This window comes from Lagopus muta, chromosome 8 (assembly GCF_023343835.1).
Source record: "Lagopus muta isolate bLagMut1 chromosome 8, bLagMut1 primary, whole genome shotgun sequence".
Classification (NCBI taxonomy): domain Eukaryota; kingdom Metazoa; phylum Chordata; class Aves; order Galliformes; family Phasianidae; genus Lagopus; species Lagopus muta.
This window is the reverse complement of record NC_064440.1, coordinates 1,821,320-1,840,217: the sequence shown is the minus strand read 5'-3', so window position 1 is coordinate 1,840,217 and position 18,898 is coordinate 1,821,320. Positions and strand designations below refer to the sequence as shown.

Genomic DNA, 18,898 nt, shown 5'->3' with positions numbered 1-18,898 from the left:
GCTGCATGAAATTTCAGTCTCATAATCCTGTTGGCTCTCCCTCACCAGAGCCTGCACTGATCAGAGCTTTGTGTTCATGCAGCTCTTGAAATAGCAGCCTGAAACCTTGCTGGAACACACTCAGAGCGAAAATGGCATTGCTAAGGGGAAATGCTGCTATTTCAGAGGCCCTGTGGCAGACAAAAGCAGTTTGCAGCTCTTAATTACTGGGGGCTTTGTATGGGTGCCAGGTGTGCATAGGGGCAGGGGGCTTCCCATAGGCAACATGGATGGGTGAGCACCAAAACCACAGGGTGCACAGAGGTGGCCACAGGTAACTGCTGAATATGTACAGGCAGTAGTGAAAAGTTATGGCTCAAACAGCACTTAAACATGTAAGCAGAACAGCTAGCTACATAGCTAGAGATTTTTTTTAATAACTTCTTTAGCATTAAGCAATAAGCTGAACAGACAGAAAGAATTTAATGAGATGAATCATCCAAAAAATGCATGAAATCTCATTAGACCACGATGTGGGAATGATGGTATCTGCAGCACACACACAACTGCTGTTCCCTGCTGCTCCTGGCACACAGGCTGCACCAGCTGCAGCCCACTCCCCATCACCACATTCTGCCCTCACACTGAGAAAAACATACAGAACTTCCAGAGGTAAATACAGCAGTCTTGAAAATAAATTCCAACTTCCCAATCCCACTCCAAGGTTCAAATTCTACTGAAATTAGAAAATAACTTTCAATCAAGACATTCTAGCTTCAGCTCTCCCAAGCAGACACCACTCTAGTGGTCCTGGGATCCCCTGCAATTAACTTCTACAGCAATTTCAATTATTTTCAGAGCTAAGCACATCTTAGAGAGCACAACTTACCAAATTTAGGGGTGCACCAACTAAACAACCACATCAGCAGAGCCAGGAGGAGAGCAGCAGCTCAGAGCAGCTCTGTGCTCTGAGACAAACTGGGTTGGACTGGGCACAGTGGCACAGCTGCAGCATGCTGAGCCTATTACCCACCTGTGCTCCCTGATAACCAATGGGTAAAGGAGACTTTTTTTTCCCCTACTTATTACTGCAACATAAAAAACTTTTGAGATGTTTGGGATGTGATCAAGAGCAAACTATTCAATGGCAGCTACCTGGTGAAGGCACATACAGAGCATACATACACCAAGGTTAGACCTTGTGTGAGAAAACCCCCACGTGCCAAAAGCAATCTGTCTCTGAAAGATATCTTAGTGGGAGATGTAAGCAGTGCTGCACGCATCCCACAGCAAGGATTTGCTCCTGACAAAGCACTGCCAGATGCTGTTGTTCCCTTAGAAACAAAGAGAACTATAATAGGGCAGGATCCTATGAACAAGCCAACACATCACCATTCCTGCAGCTGATACAACTTGTTGCTGTTGTCACTGAGCAGCTGCTGCAAGCCTCAGGCACAGGGATGTATGTGCATATGTGCATGTAGCTCCTAGGCACCCACAGAAAGGCTTCTCTGTGCAAGTGACAGCCTGCACGAAAACTGAGACACAAAGCACACGTGCATGGCAACGTGCAACCTTGGTGCATTTAAGTGTGAGGAGACATACCTTTACTTAGTGGAAATTAGCTCTGCCAGCTTCAACAAAATGATGCAGAACAGCCAGCCTCCTGTCCCCTATGGTTAGCAACACAACACCCAGGTGGTATCAGTGCAGCAAGTAGAGCTCAGGTGCTGCAGATTCTGATTGATGGGGGAAGGCCTTTGGGCAGCAGCTTCAGTAACAGGGTCAGAACTTCAGTAGTTCATCACTAACTGCAAAAAGTAGTTGGCCCAGCTTAAGTTATGCTTTGAGAGGAAAGGTGATCAATTAAAATAAACTGCTGGAATGTCACTCTGTATCAGTGTTTTTGGCTTCTTTTTTTTTTTAATCTTTAATTAATTTCTGGAATTAATCTACAATTAATAGCTGGAAAATACTGAATAATCTTAACACTCCTTCCTGACAAATCAGTTACAAAGGTAATACATTTTCTCAAGCAAGCTCATGTGCACTCCCAGCACCCCATCCACGTGCAGGACACAGCCCATGCTGTAATGTTAAATACTGAGATGGAAGACTGCAATGGAAAAAAAAGAAAAAGAAGTTAATGCATATGTAATAAAAACAGCTATTCATACAGAACATAAGTTATGGTTTTTGACTTTGCATAAAAAAAAATCTGAAAAAAAAATCCCCAGAACACATGAAAATGGTGTGGAAACATCCATCTTTCTAACAAAACAGGGCATCTAAAAATAAGCATATATGAGATATTTCCTTTTGGATCAAGTGAGGCACTTCAGTCCTCAATTATCCTCTCACCAGTTACATATCTCCTCTATGAGTCAGCCTTTAACATCCCTGCTGCAATGCTAACATGCCATCTCCAAATGCACGAGCTTCATCAGTGCCTACCAAGTATGAACTTGGGAGCAAGAGCAGGAATTCATTTAATACACATGATCACCTTTTAAGTGGGAACATATGGTTTAATCAACTACCTAATTTCTCAAATGCTCAGTTCAAAAATAAGTATGCTGAATATCTGAATTGCATTGCATTAGAAGGTTATCTCCTTACCTGAATCCATCAGACATTTCAGAAGCTTCAGTTGGGACGTGCACCTTGAAAACCAATTCCATGCTTTCTATCAACCAGCAGCTTTCATGTTTCCTTCAGTCCAGCAGGCAAATCTCACAGAGAGCTGCCCTACTGCTGCCTGAGGGGAGAGCTGACTAAAAGAGCATGGTGACTGTTCTCTGAAGGCTTGGATTATACAAATCTCTCAGAGCATAAAGATTGTATCACTTCTCCAGACTTCATTCAAGTTGTTTGAACAAGTGTCAACACACACACCACAGAGATCTCCCATGTTTATGCATTTCCCCCCACTATCTAAGATTTCTCCAATTAGTTTAGCCCGACTGGGCAGAACCTTTTAGAGCCAAACAAGCTCACAGACCAAGTTTTACATCTGTTACTGTGACAAAGCAGCTTACACCTTTGCAGCCTTACCTTTCTGGATCAGCTACCTGGAGCTGTCTAATGTTACAGCCATGCTTCCCTGCATGTTTATGAACCAGAGAATCTCTTGTTGAGTGACACTGCAATTAGCAAGAAAGGGCAACAAGCCTGCAGTCGAGATGGCAAGTCAAAGAAAAGGGGCCTTCTCCCCCAAGATACCTTTGACCTTGTGGATTACTTCGAGCACTTCAATTCCAGCCAGGTGGCTGCTGGTGGAAGGAGAATAGGGTTCTTTACTTCACAGCAGTGTAGAACTTCACCAGGATAACTGCTCACATAAGATTCTGCTATTTAAGACAAAATGCTCCATGTCATTTCTCAACTTCAGCATGAATTCTTTGAAGAGACTTTTAGCACCGTTTTCATATCTTAAGGCAACTAAGTGGCAAGTACTTCACCTATAACATTTTGTTTTAGCTTTCTGACCAGTACAAACAGTTTCTAGCCATGCATATTTTAGGCACACACACTGTGTATATTAATGTCTGCAAATAACCACAGTCACAGCACTGCTCTTGTGAGGCTCAGCATTACTTCAAATAGCTCGAGTTCACTCTTCACTAAAAGTGCCACACTTTAAGAAACTCTCCCCAAGCTGATAAGAACTTCCCATAGAACATCAATCCTTGCTAAGAACAGACATAACATTGCATCAAATCTCTTTTCATTTATTTACCACAGAAAGGATCCCAACTTGTGACACTGAGCAGTGTTTCATTTGATGCTTTTTTTATTAGCAGAAGTACAGCTCATCACACTGTATTCCAAAACCTTTATTTCACAGTAGCAAATTAATGTACAATAAATCCCTTCTGATGAAAGGGAACAGAACTGAATAGTTCTAGCCTCTTTTGAGAGTTTTAGTAAGCTTTTATGTACAAGGAAATGTTAGTTAGAAAAATACCACAGAAGATCTCCCCTCAACTTCTAGCATGAAATACTATCAGTGATGTCAAGGCAGAATCCCCACTATTTTCAGTGAGTTTTTTTTTTTGCCTTGGGTCAAAGCCATTTGAAAAGTTAATTAAAAAAAAAAAGAAATAAAGCAACCAAAAAACCCCACGTTTTCCAGCATGAAACTTTACAGGGTATGAACTCAGAAACTGGTGTCTCAAGTTTAATTTGGACAGCTGCCTGAAAATATACCTCAATTAAAAAATATATATATAGAAAGGCAGGTACAACAAAGTCACTGGAAGAAAACAAAGAGCACCAAGAGCCTTCAGCATAGTTAAACTATGTGAAGCATTTCACAGAAGTTGTCTAGTATTTATCCAGCTAAGTTGTCTACAATGGTGCTGTGCACTGGGACAACAACCCTCCATCATCAAATGAGGTAACACGTACTCTGCAAAAGAATTATGCTTCAGTTGGTTCTGTACAAGGATACTCTGCAACTCCTTCAGTATTTTTTAACTCCTTTCAATAACAAGGCCAAAAAATAAAGCAGACTTTGAATATTACAACTTTCTTAGCCAGCAGACAGGAGGTGAAGAGCTCATGTTCTAGAAACATGGCAGATTCCACGACACTGCAGTAAGCAAATCCTGCCTCAACAGCCACACACTTCAGCCTTGGAATGCATATAGGCTGGAGCCAACAATGGTGATGATGGCAACACAAACTGAATGGCTGGCTTGCCAGGGTGAGAATAGAGAAGGCAGTTGTCATTACTTCAGCAGGGAGAGCCCTCCTCAACTGCACCTCTGCGATCAGGCAGTCATTAACAAGGCCAGACACAGGCACTTGGTAAGGGTCTGGTTCTAAGCCTACTAAATAAAGCCAGCAGAAGGACTTTGGTGACAAACTGGCTTACTGAACTGGCAAACTGAACCTGAATAAGGAATAGAAACAGTACACAAGCCTAGAATATGTGCTAAGTCTAATTATTAATACTGGGGAAAAAATGATTATTAAAATCCCAAGCTATCTGAAAGGAAGCTAAACCTCTGAACACATCATCTTGGCAGCCATTATCCAGACAAAGGATCCATTTAATTTTGACTGAGACTGAAAGATTTCTATTGTTGCATAAACAGCTACAGCTGTGGTATATTGCCAAACAGTCCTAAAAAGTGAATGCAGCAACATTAATTACCTAGCTTCTGTAGTGAGGCAGCTGACAGCTTTTGAGATTTCAGATGTCTTCAATTTTCTTCACTGTTTCTCCAGTAACCTCAATTGATTTGAAGGTTTTTATGTCGTCTGAAGAGACCGACTTATTTACTGAAGCCTTCCTGCTGAAATGTTTTCTATAATTGATTGTAATTACAGCAATTGATCATAATTGCCTTTTGCTGAGGCATTTTGAAATTCCAGAGATAAATCTCAGTTGCATTAAAGTAAAAGAAAAAACAGTGAGGGTATCCAAGCATTGCCCTGTTATCTTTTTCTTTAGCCCACATCAATGTATTTAATGACCTTAAAAAATTCCAAAAGCAAGTTTAAATTACATTTACAGATACAAAATAGTTCAATATATTTAGCTAACACTGAGAAAATAAAATCACAAGCAACATGAAGACAGAAACACGAAGAGATGACTGATTCTAGAGTTAAGGCTTCTCACTGAGTCTCTGGATGGAGCAGTGACATCAGCACTTCTCTAAAGCAGTACTACTTGCAGGCAAAGATTCCTGAAAGCTTAACTTATTCTTTTTAGAGCACTGCACGAGCAATTAATTAGCCCAGCATTCACTGCTGCAGCCTTCATTAAGTTTTATATTATGAGAGAATGGTACTATTACTTGCTCCTCTCCCCCACTAATTCACTGCAGTAAGTGGTCATAACTCCTAGAAAATTCAGTTGCATCAAGATTTTTCAATGCAAAGAACACAGATTTGTCAGATACCAAATGACAGAACAGCTGATAATGGCAAGAGGCTGTGCAGAGCTGGGTACTCAGCCAACTGAGTTTGAACTCAAAGACGAGGGAAACTCACAGCTTAAAATTCCCATGGCACATACAAGTACCTGTTAAAACAGCATCAAATAACATTCCAAATCACAGGTGATGAGCACAGTCGTGAGACTAAAATAAATAGCAGATACTTTATTATCTAAAACTGTTTCAAGTGTGGTACTTTCTGACAACGCTTACGAAGAATCACCAAGGCAAAGAATGCCAAAGTCACACGGATCTGCAAAACCCTGTCAACTGTTAATTCCCACTTAGTTTTCTCATGATAGGGCTGTCAGGTTCAGCGTTAGTGAAAATGCTTCCCACAACAACATGAGTACCCCAGATGTTATGACGAATAACTTTGCAGCAGCCAAGGTCATCGACAGAGAATCCAAAGTGGCGGTAGCGTTCATCTGTCTCAAACAGAGTGTTGTTTGTGTAAGGTCCAAAAAACTAGGTGGAAAAGAAGAGAGATTTTTCCTATCACTGTTTTGAACAGATGAGGGTTAACAGATCGGTAACAACACAGTCAAGTTTAGTAGGTGTCAAAATTACCCCGTTTTAAAAACAAAAGGAAAAGACAACAAGAAAACTAAACCCAGAAATACCATCTACATCTGTTGGAAGAAGTTGTACGTGCAGTTTGGTTTGAGACATCTACAGACAGAGCACCCCTGCCTGTACTGGTAACCCATACTTAAGGGTTTATGATACCTTTAAGACAGACAGAGGGCTGAGGGCACATCAGCATGTCTGATTGTCTAATAAGCCAGACACACAAAACACCTTAAGTGTTTTCAAAAAATTCTGCTGCTTCTTCAGACATTAAGAAGCCTATAAAACAGCAAAATTATGACATGTGCCTTTTGAGTGAATCACTATCAAGACTCTTAACAGTAAAATTGGTGTCAATTTGAACAGGATACTACAGTTGCTTTATCTCAGAAGAGGAAGTATCTGACAGAAGCCCACTGCTGATGGACAGGTGGTGGGTGAGGATGGTACTACTGAACTGGAACCCAAAGACAACATCCTGCTTTTATTAATCTGTAACTACTGCTTGAATGCAGGTGTGTGCTTGAAGGTGTGCTTGAATAAGGTGTGGGGGGCAGAATGGTGAGGCCGGACTCTTTTCAGTGGTGAGCAGAGACAGGACAAGGGGAAAACGGCTGGAAACTGCAGCATAGGAAGTTCCGCACAAACATGCGCAAGAACTTCTTTACAGTGAGGTGACGGAGCACTGGAACAGGCTGCCCAGGGAGGTGGTGGAGTCTCCTTCTCTGGAGATGTTCAAGACCTGCCTGGATGCCTACCTGTGCAACCTGCTGTAGGGAACCTGCTTTGGCAGGGGGGTTGGACTCGATGATCTCAGGAGGTCCCTTCCAACCTCTACGATTCTGTGATTCTGTGAATGTGTTGAATTCTCACTGAAACACCTTCAACTGCCTTATCAGCTTACAAACAATTCCTATTAAGCCTACTTGGCTCTGCTGACACAGCATGTCACTGCCTTTCACAGTGTTTTGAGATATAAACTCACTAAGGTGAGCTTTGCTATGAGTATGTTCAGGTATTTGACTGTTTCAAGGATAAGTTCTCAAACAAAAATGCATGTGCACGTGCTTTGATAGAAACTCAACTCTATTGTAACTTTTAAGATGCTGTCATGTTTCAATGATGCCTTGCTAAGAAACTGCCAGCTCCTCATGTAATCACAGAATGGCCTGGGTTGCAAAGGCCCACAGTGCTCATCCAGTTCCAACCCCCTGCTGTGTGCAGGTCACCAACCAGCAGCCCAGGCTGCCCAGAGCCACATCCAGCCTGGCCTTGAATGCCTGCAGGGAAGAGGCATCTACAGCCTCCTTGGGCAACCCATTCACCACCCTCTGTGTGACATCTGTAATCTGATAATGAATTCCAGGCCATTTAATTGGAACAAGCTATTCATTTTTCCTATATAACACACATCATTAACTTAAGCAAACTGTTTTAGTTGTTTATGCTTTTGTTTTGTTTTTTTTTTTTTTTCCTTAAAGTACTAATCTACACAAACAGGCTTATTTATGGATAACCAAAAGACCCTTAGGAAGGCAAAAGCAGCTTACTGCACAGTGACACATTTTTAGGCATCAAATTCCTACAACTCTCTAAAAACCTCATTGCTAAATAATGTTCTCTGAAGTGCCAGCTGCAGTAAGTGACACAGTACATGAAGGGTCATAACCTATCTTCCTAATTTATAAAAGGAATTATCCTATGGCAACAGCTTTGTGGCAACATGAAAAAGGTGGATTTAACCCATACAGAAGAATGCCAGTACCACTGTGAGTTCAGACAGTAGGGTTCCACACAGCACATAACTTACTGCCAGTCCTGAGGAGGGATCAATGAAGTCAGCCCAATAGCCTTCAGAACAGATTGCATAGCAGATTTCTTTGGCACCATTAATGAACTTAAAAGAAACATAAATAAGGAAGAAGATCAGAACTGTTTTATATCCAGACAGATATGTAGATAGACATGGATCACACAAAATACACTGAACACGGATCTATATGAATATGAATACTGCATACTGAAAATGAATTCTTGTTCTCTGCTAGTAAATGAGAAATTTGGTACATTTTCAACAAAAATATTAAGAATATTAAGGTAATTAAAATTAATGGCATATATTAAATTAGTCCAACCATACAAGGTTTTAAGTGTTCCTTGTGCCAGTCAGTAATGTATTAACAGCTTGTGTAATTACTCTGATTATTCATGCAGATTGCAGTCATACCTGTTACCCTCTCCAAGAAGCCAACTATTACTTCAACAGAATAAAAAAATCTCACCTGGACTCCACATAGTCCAAACATGGCACTATATATTTATATAAAAATACAGTTTTGCTATTAGATCTGCTCTTAGTTAGCAGGAAAATACCAACACAGTGCTGGCAGCACAAACACACAACTGCAAATGATCTTTGCAGAATGTTTTAGTTCAGCATCATGACAGCAGACAGTTTAAGTACTTGTTTGTTTTTCCTTGTTACACCAGTCTACACCAATTCTCTTGTTGTATTTGATTCTTGGTCAGGATGAACAACACTTTCACTATTAGACAATCGAAGTTGGTTTATTTACAACAGAGGATACAAGCTGATGTTTATGAAAATACCATTTTACATTAAGTAACATACCAAGAAGTTCCCTATTCTCTAATGCCTCACCACAAACCTCCCTTTGGAGAAACACCTTACAGAAATCACTACATTTTTATAGCAAACAAGCACCTAAACTTAAAGCTGACATTACAACACAAGGCACAAGAAAATTACATCAGCTATAGATTACACAGCATATTTTTGCACAGATAAATGAACAAGAACACAAGACCTCAGCTTGTGCTTTTAATCACCTAGATCAGCAGTTTCCAATCCATGCGAGGACAGTCAACAGGAATTCACAGAGTAACTTCTCAAGAAGTCTGCAAAAGTGAATGAGAACCCTCCCCTAAAGCCTCAAGATACATGATGACTCTAGAACTGCCCATGCACTGAGGAAAGCACATCCAGATACAAGAATCTGAACAGCTAAATGCACTGATCTGGAGAAAAGAAGATACAGAATTCATGTAGCTCCCTTGAAACACAACGGAGTTTCCCTAATCTCATAAAAAGACATACCTCTAACTTCAGAATAAATTAACACTTTATTTACTCTCATTTTGTTGCCTGACAAGTTTGAGGTACAAAGAGTATTATTTTCAGTCAGCCTCATCCTCTAAGAGGCCCAAAACAAGGAGGTTTATCCTTTATAGTAACCAGATCTACACCTTGAGGTCTGATGGCTCTGATGATTAGCCCTAAACACAAGCAAACCATCTGAAGACAGCATTTAAGGCACTACATTTCTGATACAACACTAGATCAAAAGATGCAGCATAACAAACCCACTGCAAACTCTTAGAGCAGTGTTAGTAACCACTTGACATTCACCACTGTAAATGCTTAGACCTAGCTGTAAATAATCCTCATTACTTCAACACAAGTCTCTCACATTAAATTAGTATCTTTAATGCAACTTCTAACCATTTATGAAGCAAACAAACAGACCATTTTCCTGTGACCTTGCTGTTAGTAACCTTTAGGCCAGGAGGTTACAGTTAACATCCCAGAACTCCTACAGTGACTATATTAGACTTGACAGGGAGGTGCTCAAGGAAGAAAGATGCCAATTAACATATAATTAGACCAGATTACAATGCCAAAGATCAACAGACCATACATAATTCAAAGAGAACACCATGCTAAAATGAAGGGAATTTTAATTTGTGTGTAATTTTTGTGTTGATACTGCAGACTGCTTGTTTCTTTTAGTGGTAACCCAAACAGGGCTCTCTACAGAACACACCTGCAATTTATGAAGCTGTAAAGGGCATTAAAACCTGAATCTGACCCTCAGCACATAGATGAAAATCCTATCACTTTTTTTTTTTTTTAATAGTTTTTTTAAAAAAAATTACAAGTAACACATGAAAATGCTGTATTTTAAGGTGCCAAGAAAAAAGAAATGCCAGCAGTGGCAAACAGTGACACCTGCTGGAGCAGGTACAAAACAATCTTTAGAATGAGAAGCAAAGCTATTTTCAGAGAGGCATCTAGTGGCAAGAGGGCATCAAGACAGCATTCACGAGGCTGGTTAGCATTTGATTCACTGTTACATCTTTTAGTCTGGGTATCAGTATCTGTTACCAGAACGAGGAAACTGAGCAACCAACTGTGTAAGTGAGAATGCACGAAGTCCATGCTTGAATTTTAATTACACCACCACCAAAAAAAAAAAAAAAAAAAAAAAAAAAAAAAGAAAAATGCTACAAAACACAGTGTACTAAAGTGGGAGAAAGGTGAGAAAATACTTGCTGTCCTTTAACTGCAAGACAACAACAGATGCTTGATGTATTGCTTTACCACTCCACAACATACACAGCTGACTCTACCTGCTATAAAGAATTCAATTGTTTTGTGAGAAATTTCAAGTGGAATAATAACATAATTGGAGTTTTAAACAAAAAAGTTGTTTCTATTTAATCAGACAGTAGACAGGATTAGCTCAAAGGTGCAATAAGGTATATTCCTACCAGAGCTGCAAGTAAAGCAGGATATACATACAATACACAGAAGATTAATCTACAAAGGTAAAATGATACCTGTGTCAACTACTCACATTTTCTAACAGCATTTCTCTCTCATCTTCCACTTCTTGACTCCATACAGTCATGTCATTTTTAGTCTTCTGGGTAACAGTCAGTACTGTTAAATGGTTGGCATTCACTTCTGGAAACATTGATTCGAAGTCTAAAAGCGAAACAAGTATTTTATGGCTTGCTCTTAAATATTTCTCAGTTTTAGATAAATTACCAAACCTAATTCAAATTAGCAAATCAGTATCATCAGTAATTATCAGAACTTTGAAATGAATGAACTCAGTTCTCTGCATGAGGTGCACAGACCTGTATTTTCTGGTTAAGCCAGAAAATTTCACACACATTCATTTTTTACTTTAAACCTTTTAGTGGAAACACCCCAGATCTGCTTCTGACTGCTCTTAGGACAGAGCAGTGCTCACAGAAAGGGCCCAACCAACAAGATTCTCTTCCTCCATCATTTACCAGAGCACAGCACTAAGTTCTGTATGAAACTCAAAGCATCATCAACAGCAAAAATTCAGCATTCATTTTACATGCCCTTTTCTTTTGTGAAATACAAACTTTGGACTTCCTTATTCTGTGATACATCCTGCAAGGTCCATTTCACCAAAGCCCTTACTGACATATTCTTGCTTTTAAAGAAGTTTGTTGCCTGTATTGAAATCATCCAAAAAAGTTAACCTTCTTTATACCTTTCCGTAGCAGTTCAGGACAAGCTTGTACTGCACATTCCACTTTTGCATTTTCAAAATACATTTCAGCATTATTTACTTGCTGTTTCTGTGGAACATCAGAACCCTGAGGGAAAAAAAAAAAAAAAGTAATTAACTTTCCTACTTTTTAATATACAGCAGGAATAACATCACATAGTAGCATACTAGTCTATATTTTTGTGACTGTATGCCTACTGATAAACCCCAGAAGTCTCACAGAAAGATGATTTGCTATCACTTACAACTTGTTCCAACTTTAATATGTAAAGTTAGCCCATTCTCTGAACAGAAATTCTGCATTTTATTCTAACAGCACTATCCAAAACCTTAACCAAGAGGGAAACTTTTGAAAAAGATCCATTTGAAGCAATGGCCTGCATGCATTTCATATAAAAGCAATTGACAGATTTCAGACACGTGCACATCACCTGAGCCAGAGTAAAACCTGGAAGCTACACAACAGCTCAACAGCTCTGAGCTTCCAGTTATTTCAGCTATAGCTAAAATTGCAGCCTGCAAAACAGAACTGTGGTATCTTGAAATAACAAACTGGTTTGCAATACCAATCTTATTTCCTGTAGTTTCTAAAAAAACCCTTATTCTTGTGGGTACATTAAACACCCAGCACTGTAAGTCAGATACACAGAATCTAAGCTTCTAATGTCCTTAAGAAAGTACTGAAAACAGTTACTATCCAAAGCTGGCAGCTATGGAACATGGGTACAGAATCCTTATGCACAGATTTAGTAGCTATAACTTTGCCTTAATATTCAAGAAAAAGCAGCAAGTTGAGACTGAAGTGCTGAGTCCCACCTAACACCAGTTTGTAACTGCAAATTCACCCTAGAAGAAACGATTTCCCTGAACACACAGCATAGCTGACTTTTTTTATTCTATAAATCAACAGTGGCAGGAAAAAAAATAGAAAATAAACACATGTACACCAACAACAGATATTAGAAGCACTTCAATACATATATTTCCACACGTATTTTGCATTATGATTTAAAGTCACTGGGACAGAGCAGCTGAGGACCTCAAGCCTGGCATATCATGCAGGTATGCTGCTAAATCATTTCTTTTCTTCCTAATCACTGGCTGCTTTCCTTACTGAGAATGGTAACGTAATGGCTGATTTTGATTTCTTGTCTTCAGCTCCCATTCTACCCAGCTAAAGACAACTCAGAGTACACACACTTGCCACCTACACTATAATTAAGGGGCTACAGCCATTTTCCAAAGAGCTATACTATATTTTCATATTAATGGGCTGCCAGGCTCATTTATATTAGTTTTATGCAAACAAAACTCCTCTGACTGCTCAAGCACAGGACCTTGAGCTTCAGCAGCACCAAGCTTTTCTCCTGCCTGCTGTAGCAAGCCATGGGAGGATTTTGTACTCAATCCAGATCTGGGTCTTCTCTAGAAGCAGTTCAGCATTTCCACTAGCTAAGCACTGCTCATGGATTCCTGAGCAACACTGGTATTAAACAAGCTGATTCTTGTTAACTGCCTTCTGAATAACAGTTGTGAAACCTTTCCAGTTTCTCCATTCCATCTGGTCAGCAGCAGGTGCACTGATGACTTCATTATACAAGTAATCTTTCTAGAATGCAGACGTGCCATCAGTGCACCTGGTTTCTGTTAAGTAAACCAAAGGCTAGGTGTTTGTTGGGCTTTTTTTTGTTGGTCTTTCAACTGAAGTTATGATTCATACACACTGAAAACAGACTTTTGGGAACTCACCAGAAGCTTACGTTTTCTCAACAGTTTGGAATACGTTACATTTAAAAAGAAAACACTACACAGCATTTTCACAACAGAGATTTACTAGCTGACTTCTGAAGTTTGAACATGTCAAGAACTCAGAGATTGGAAAGTTGAGTCAGCAGCTGGTAGCAATAAACATTTGTTGAGACAGTCTGACCATGCAAGTCAAACTAGCAATTAACAACCTGCCTGTCATTAACACAGCATCTGACTGGCTGCAAGCTTTGCCATTGCCAAAATGTATTCTCACACTGAGACCTGAGGTTGAGCTACATTGGTCTGCTTCTCACATCTGAATTCCACTGGAGTCAGAACCAAACAGGCAGGTTTGAGTACACTCTAATCTATGCAAGGCCAAATACATTAGATGAAATACTTAAGTAAGGAACTACCACTCTTATTTGATAACAGGTGGTGAGACTTTGCAAGCAGTACATTTTGATACTGAAGTTTTCACACAACCACAGAAGTCACGAGGTTCTACACAGGCTTCCTTACCTCACCTGAAGCACATCTTTAAAGCCACCTGGAACATCAGGAATATCTTTTTACAGAAGGAAGACACAATGACTGTGTTTCTCTTGGACAAGAAACATCAGCTTTGCACAGAAGTTGTATCACAGAATCTGTTCTTACCTGAAATTCATTTATGTATTGTGCCATTACAAATTCATGCCTTTCATTTGGTGAAGGCTCTGCTAATACATCAGGCAGACTTTTTGAGGCTTGGCTTTTCCTCTGGGCAGCAGTACCATTTAGGTGACAGTCAAAACCAATATTACCAGGCAACTGGAATCTCTGGTCCTGAGGACCAAATGGACCCATCACTTCATCGGGCCATACGGTTCTTGGACCTGCAAAAGTCAAGGCTTTGCTTTAGTCCTTGTGTTATTTAAAAAAGGAATTAAAAAAAAAAAAAAAGAAAAAAAGAAAAGAAAAGAAAAGCTCAAATATCTTTATTCGCTCACAATCACAAAACCAAGGCAACCAGAACACAGGTAAGTGTCCTGTCACAATAAAAACACACTTCAGAATTCCTAGTTGTATATGGAGTGTACAATTCTGATAGCACATCAATTGAAAGAAAATGAATTTGCTTGCTCTTACATAAATCAGGAGGTGTAGCAGCAACATGAGGCTCGTCTGAGCCAGAGGAACCTGCTGTAGAAAAAGCCTTGGGATTTACAACTCTTTTGACTAAGGAATAAAACCCTGGTAGGTAGGTGACCAATCTTGCTCTGTTACAGAGCACCTGAGAAGACAAAAACAAAAGCAAGTATTATATACTGCTAACAAAAATTACTAGTTCATGTACAATTCTGTATATCATGAAACTTCACTCCATAATTAAAACCGTAAGTTAACTATCTGCAATTATTTTTGTAACATAGAAATTTAAAAATATATTATTATTATTTTTTTCTCTTTTTCTAGTAATAGTTTTCTAAGACCTCTGCCCTGAAAACTAGCACAAACATCAGCTGGCCCATACTCACACTTCTTAAAAGACTTGAGGGGTCACCAGATAACAACACTACAGATACATCCTGTGTCTTTCCTCTCAAAGCACACATATGTGCATACATACTCTTCTTTGGCAGCAAAGCACACATATCAACAGCTCCAAAGGATGCAGGGAGACATGCATACCAAAACAGGTGGGTATGGTAATTTCTACTTCTGTATTTTGCACTTGAAATCCATAAATATTTAACATGTGCAAAACTTAAGCTGGTGCAATCCATGTTAGATTCGCAAACTCAGCACATTCACATATTTATAAACAAGCATTACTGCAAACAGATTAGTTCAGCACCCTGGGCAAGCTGCCAATGAGCCATAAAACCTTTATGAATTCTGCTGTCTTGAGATACACCAGCAAATCTGCTTTACGCCACGGCCTTATGCCATCTACGTAACTATTAACTGCTATCAGAAGCTGATTCAGTCAGGTGGCAAACAGAAAATGATGCAATACTGTCTCCCTCTACATGCAAACAGCCTCAAAAAAAGGAGCTCCGAAGAGCCATTAGTGCTTCGAGGTGTCAAGCAGCTCAGGCTGCCCAAGGAGGCTGTGGATGCCCCATCCCTGCAGGCATTCAAGGCCAGGCTGGATGCGGCTCTGGGCAGCCTGGGCTGGTGGTTGGTGACCCTGCACACAGCAGGGGGTTGGAACTGATGAGCAACGTGGTCCTTTTCAACCCAGGCCATTCTGTCATTCTATGATTCACTCTATGATTGTATCTTTAGCAGTGCAAACAGCAACTGTTACTTGTGTTTGTTTTTTAAATAAGAAATATGCAAGTGCCATGATAAAACTGTCAAATCTAACCTATTTTTTTTATACTTCAAAAAAACACGGATGACTTTCCTGATGCACATCTGTAACAAGAGTAACACTTCTGTTAACGCTGATTCACCCCACAGGGAGATGATGGCATCGCACACACGGAGCGCGATGGGACATCCCAAGCTGGAAGGGACCCAACTGGACACAGCACTGTGACACAGCCGCGTGGATTCTGCCCTGCTCTGCAAATATTTACACGTCTGACATTGCACCACTAAAAAACACCCCGAGATCAAGGTTTTACAGCGGCCTGCGTGGCAGAACGAGGCCAGCGACGGCTGCTGCCCCTCAGCCTGAACGCCCCGCTGAACTCGAGCTCTTCGCTTTAACTCACGGCTTTAAAACCAGAACCGGGCGCGCCTCTGCCCTCACTCCAACTGAACCGCAGCAGTTCGGAGACTCAGCTGGAAGGAGGAGGACGATCCCATCGCCCTGCAGTAAGACGCAGCGGGGTACGACCGAGGCCCGCAACCAGGGCCGCAACCCCGCACCGGGCCCGGCTTACTCACGTTGGCCATGGCAGACGCTCGGCAGCCCCTCGCCCAAAGCTCCGGCTCCCCCTGCAAGAGAATCGAACGCAGCGTCCTCTGAGGCCCTGCACAGACCGGTCGGCACCGGGCCGCTCCCCTCTCAGGTCTGCCCCCCGCTCCCCCCTCACACGGCTCGGCGCAGCGGGAGCTGACAGCAGCCCTACACCGCGCTTCCTACAAAATGGCGGAGGCCGCTCCCGCCCCGCCCGCACCCCCTCGGCCGCCAGACCTGAGCAGCCGCTCGCTGAGCCATCGATCAGCGGTGGGGTGGGTGTTTGAAGCGGGGATAGGGCGGCGCGGCGAGCGGGCCGGCAATCGATTGGTCGGGGCTGCGCTCCCTTAGGAGAGGGCCTGGCCCGAGTGGGGCACGTAGGGATGTGCGGGGGTACGCAATGCCACGTCGGTGCGGTAGGGGGCAGCAGTGCGGCGCGGGGAGCTGAGGGGCTGATGCTGAGCAGAAACGGGCATTATGCTGGAAAAACTGGGGGCAGAGGGATGGCCTCTGCAAAGATGAAATGAAATAGGAATAAAGCCCTTCTGAAGAGAGCCAGAGGTGTGCTGTTGTTTGTTTTTCCCTCCTTGCTTCGTGTTTTCACCCAGAGGATGGTGAGGCATTGTTACAGGTTGCCCAAGGAGGCTGTGGATGCCCCATCCCTGCAGGCATTCAAGGCCAGGCTGGATGTGGCTCTGGGCAGCCTGGGCTGCTGGTTGGTGACCTGCACACAGCAGGGGGTTGGAACTGGATGAGCACTGTGGTCCTTTGCAACCCAGGCCATTCTGTGATTCTATGTGCAGCCCCCTGCCTTTATCTCCAAGTTCAGCCCATTTGCTTTGCCCAGTATCTTACCTTCCCATAAATCTCCCCTGGAAAGGAGGAGAGCTTTGTAGCCAGCTGAAAACTCAGTATTTTGTTTTCAGGTGCCTTTTTCATCCTTTTTCCAGGACTGCGATTTAATTTAGATCATGAGTTCTTTGAGGCACAAGCCTCCCTACTTGCGTACGTGGAAACTGCTGTGCATGCTAATGGAACAATTTAAATGCTGAATTAAAAATGTCAGGGGAGAGGTGCCCCAAACCCGACCTCCTTTAAAGCTGATATAAAAGAGCTGTGTCGCTGTTTGCTTCTGCAGGAGTGGGAAAACACGCAAGCCACACTGGAATACGAAGATTAAGACCCTTCTTTCTTATTTTTTGCCACTTCTTTGCTGTCTTTTCAAAGCGGTGATGTTGGTTAAGGGAAGGGAAATTTAATCTCTCGCCTTCAAAATAGAAGATTGAGTGTTCAAATCGCAGCTTAATTTGCTCTGTTGTGATTTCATGTGTTATAAAACATCTTTCTGGGCAATATTTGTTTTTGCTTTGCCGCTGGGTTGTTAGCATAAACCAGTTCTAAAGGTTTGAATACATAATAGATAAAAATAAGAGCAAGAAAGTATTTTTTCTTGCTAACAGTAATAATAAATAATATTCAGCCCTACAATGTTCTTACTTTAATAAACTTCTCCTTTCTTTTTTAGGAGCATGACAGAATTCAATCATAGGCTATGTTTTGCACCAGAGATGTACAGCATTGCAGTTTTCATGTTTTGGATTTTTTTCATGGGAACATTTGCTCACTCTTGCATGCTTCCCAGCTATAAATTCAAAGCTAGCACACTTAGTTCTCATTTGTGTCTAAATTAAATATTCATGCTGAATCTGAACTTCAGGGAAAGAAATCCTAGAGAAACATGACTTTAACTATTTGCAGAATGCCGTTTATTTTGTCTAATAGGAAAGCATTCTGGATTACATTCAGTCTGTATTGACTTGTCCTCAAGCAATCCCCATTTTTCCTCTCTCCAGGGTTAGCACTTCAAGATACTCCAATCAATCAATGAGTTATCATCCCCCGAAGTTTGTGGCCTGAATTCATAAACATTAATTTCAATAAAGTTTCTACCTCTATTCAAAGGAGACTACAAAATCAAACGATCCAATTACAGATTTATCAAATATTAATCATGAAAATCTCCCAGATCTTTTGGAGGCCAACATTCTCCTTCCCTGGTGTCAGGAAAGTAATTAGCAGCTGGCTTTGATTAAATTCTTCCCTCGGAGATTACTCTCCTCAGTTTGAGAGAGAAAAAGGAATGCATACATGATGATACCTAAATCCTCATTTTAATTTTTTTTTTAATTTTTTTTTTTTTTTTTTTTTTGTGAAAAAATACACGTACGTTCTATTAACTGATCACTTATTCTTTCTATGAAGACAGGAGAATCTCAGCCTGCCCAGGAACCTGGAGCAGGTTTAATGGTAAAACCTGCAGCGCACACCCTGGCTTTCCATGCTGTGTTCTTGAGATGGTCTTGTTCCTTCTCAGCCTCCTCCTTGGTGACATTGGCTTCTTG

The 18,898-nt window shown here is 41.2% G+C and overlaps 1 protein-coding gene across 1 annotated transcript; it reads right to left on the bottom strand.

The window, feature by feature from the left end:
* Positions 1 to 3,750: 3,750 nt before the first annotated feature.
* MMADHC (metabolism of cobalamin associated D) lies at positions 3,751 to 16,699 on the bottom strand. The gene is made up of 7 exons (XM_048954083.1): positions 16,484 to 16,699; positions 14,732 to 14,876; positions 14,261 to 14,478; positions 11,834 to 11,939; positions 11,159 to 11,289; positions 8,311 to 8,397; positions 3,751 to 6,398 (listed from the first exon to the last, which is right to left on the bottom strand). The coding sequence occupies exons 1-7, from the start codon at positions 16,490 to 16,492 to the stop codon at positions 6,204 to 6,206; spliced, it is 891 nt and encodes a 296-aa protein (XP_048810040.1). The 5' UTR covers positions 16,493 to 16,699; the 3' UTR covers positions 3,751 to 6,203.
* Between the last annotated feature and the right edge of the window lie 2,199 nt (positions 16,700 to 18,898).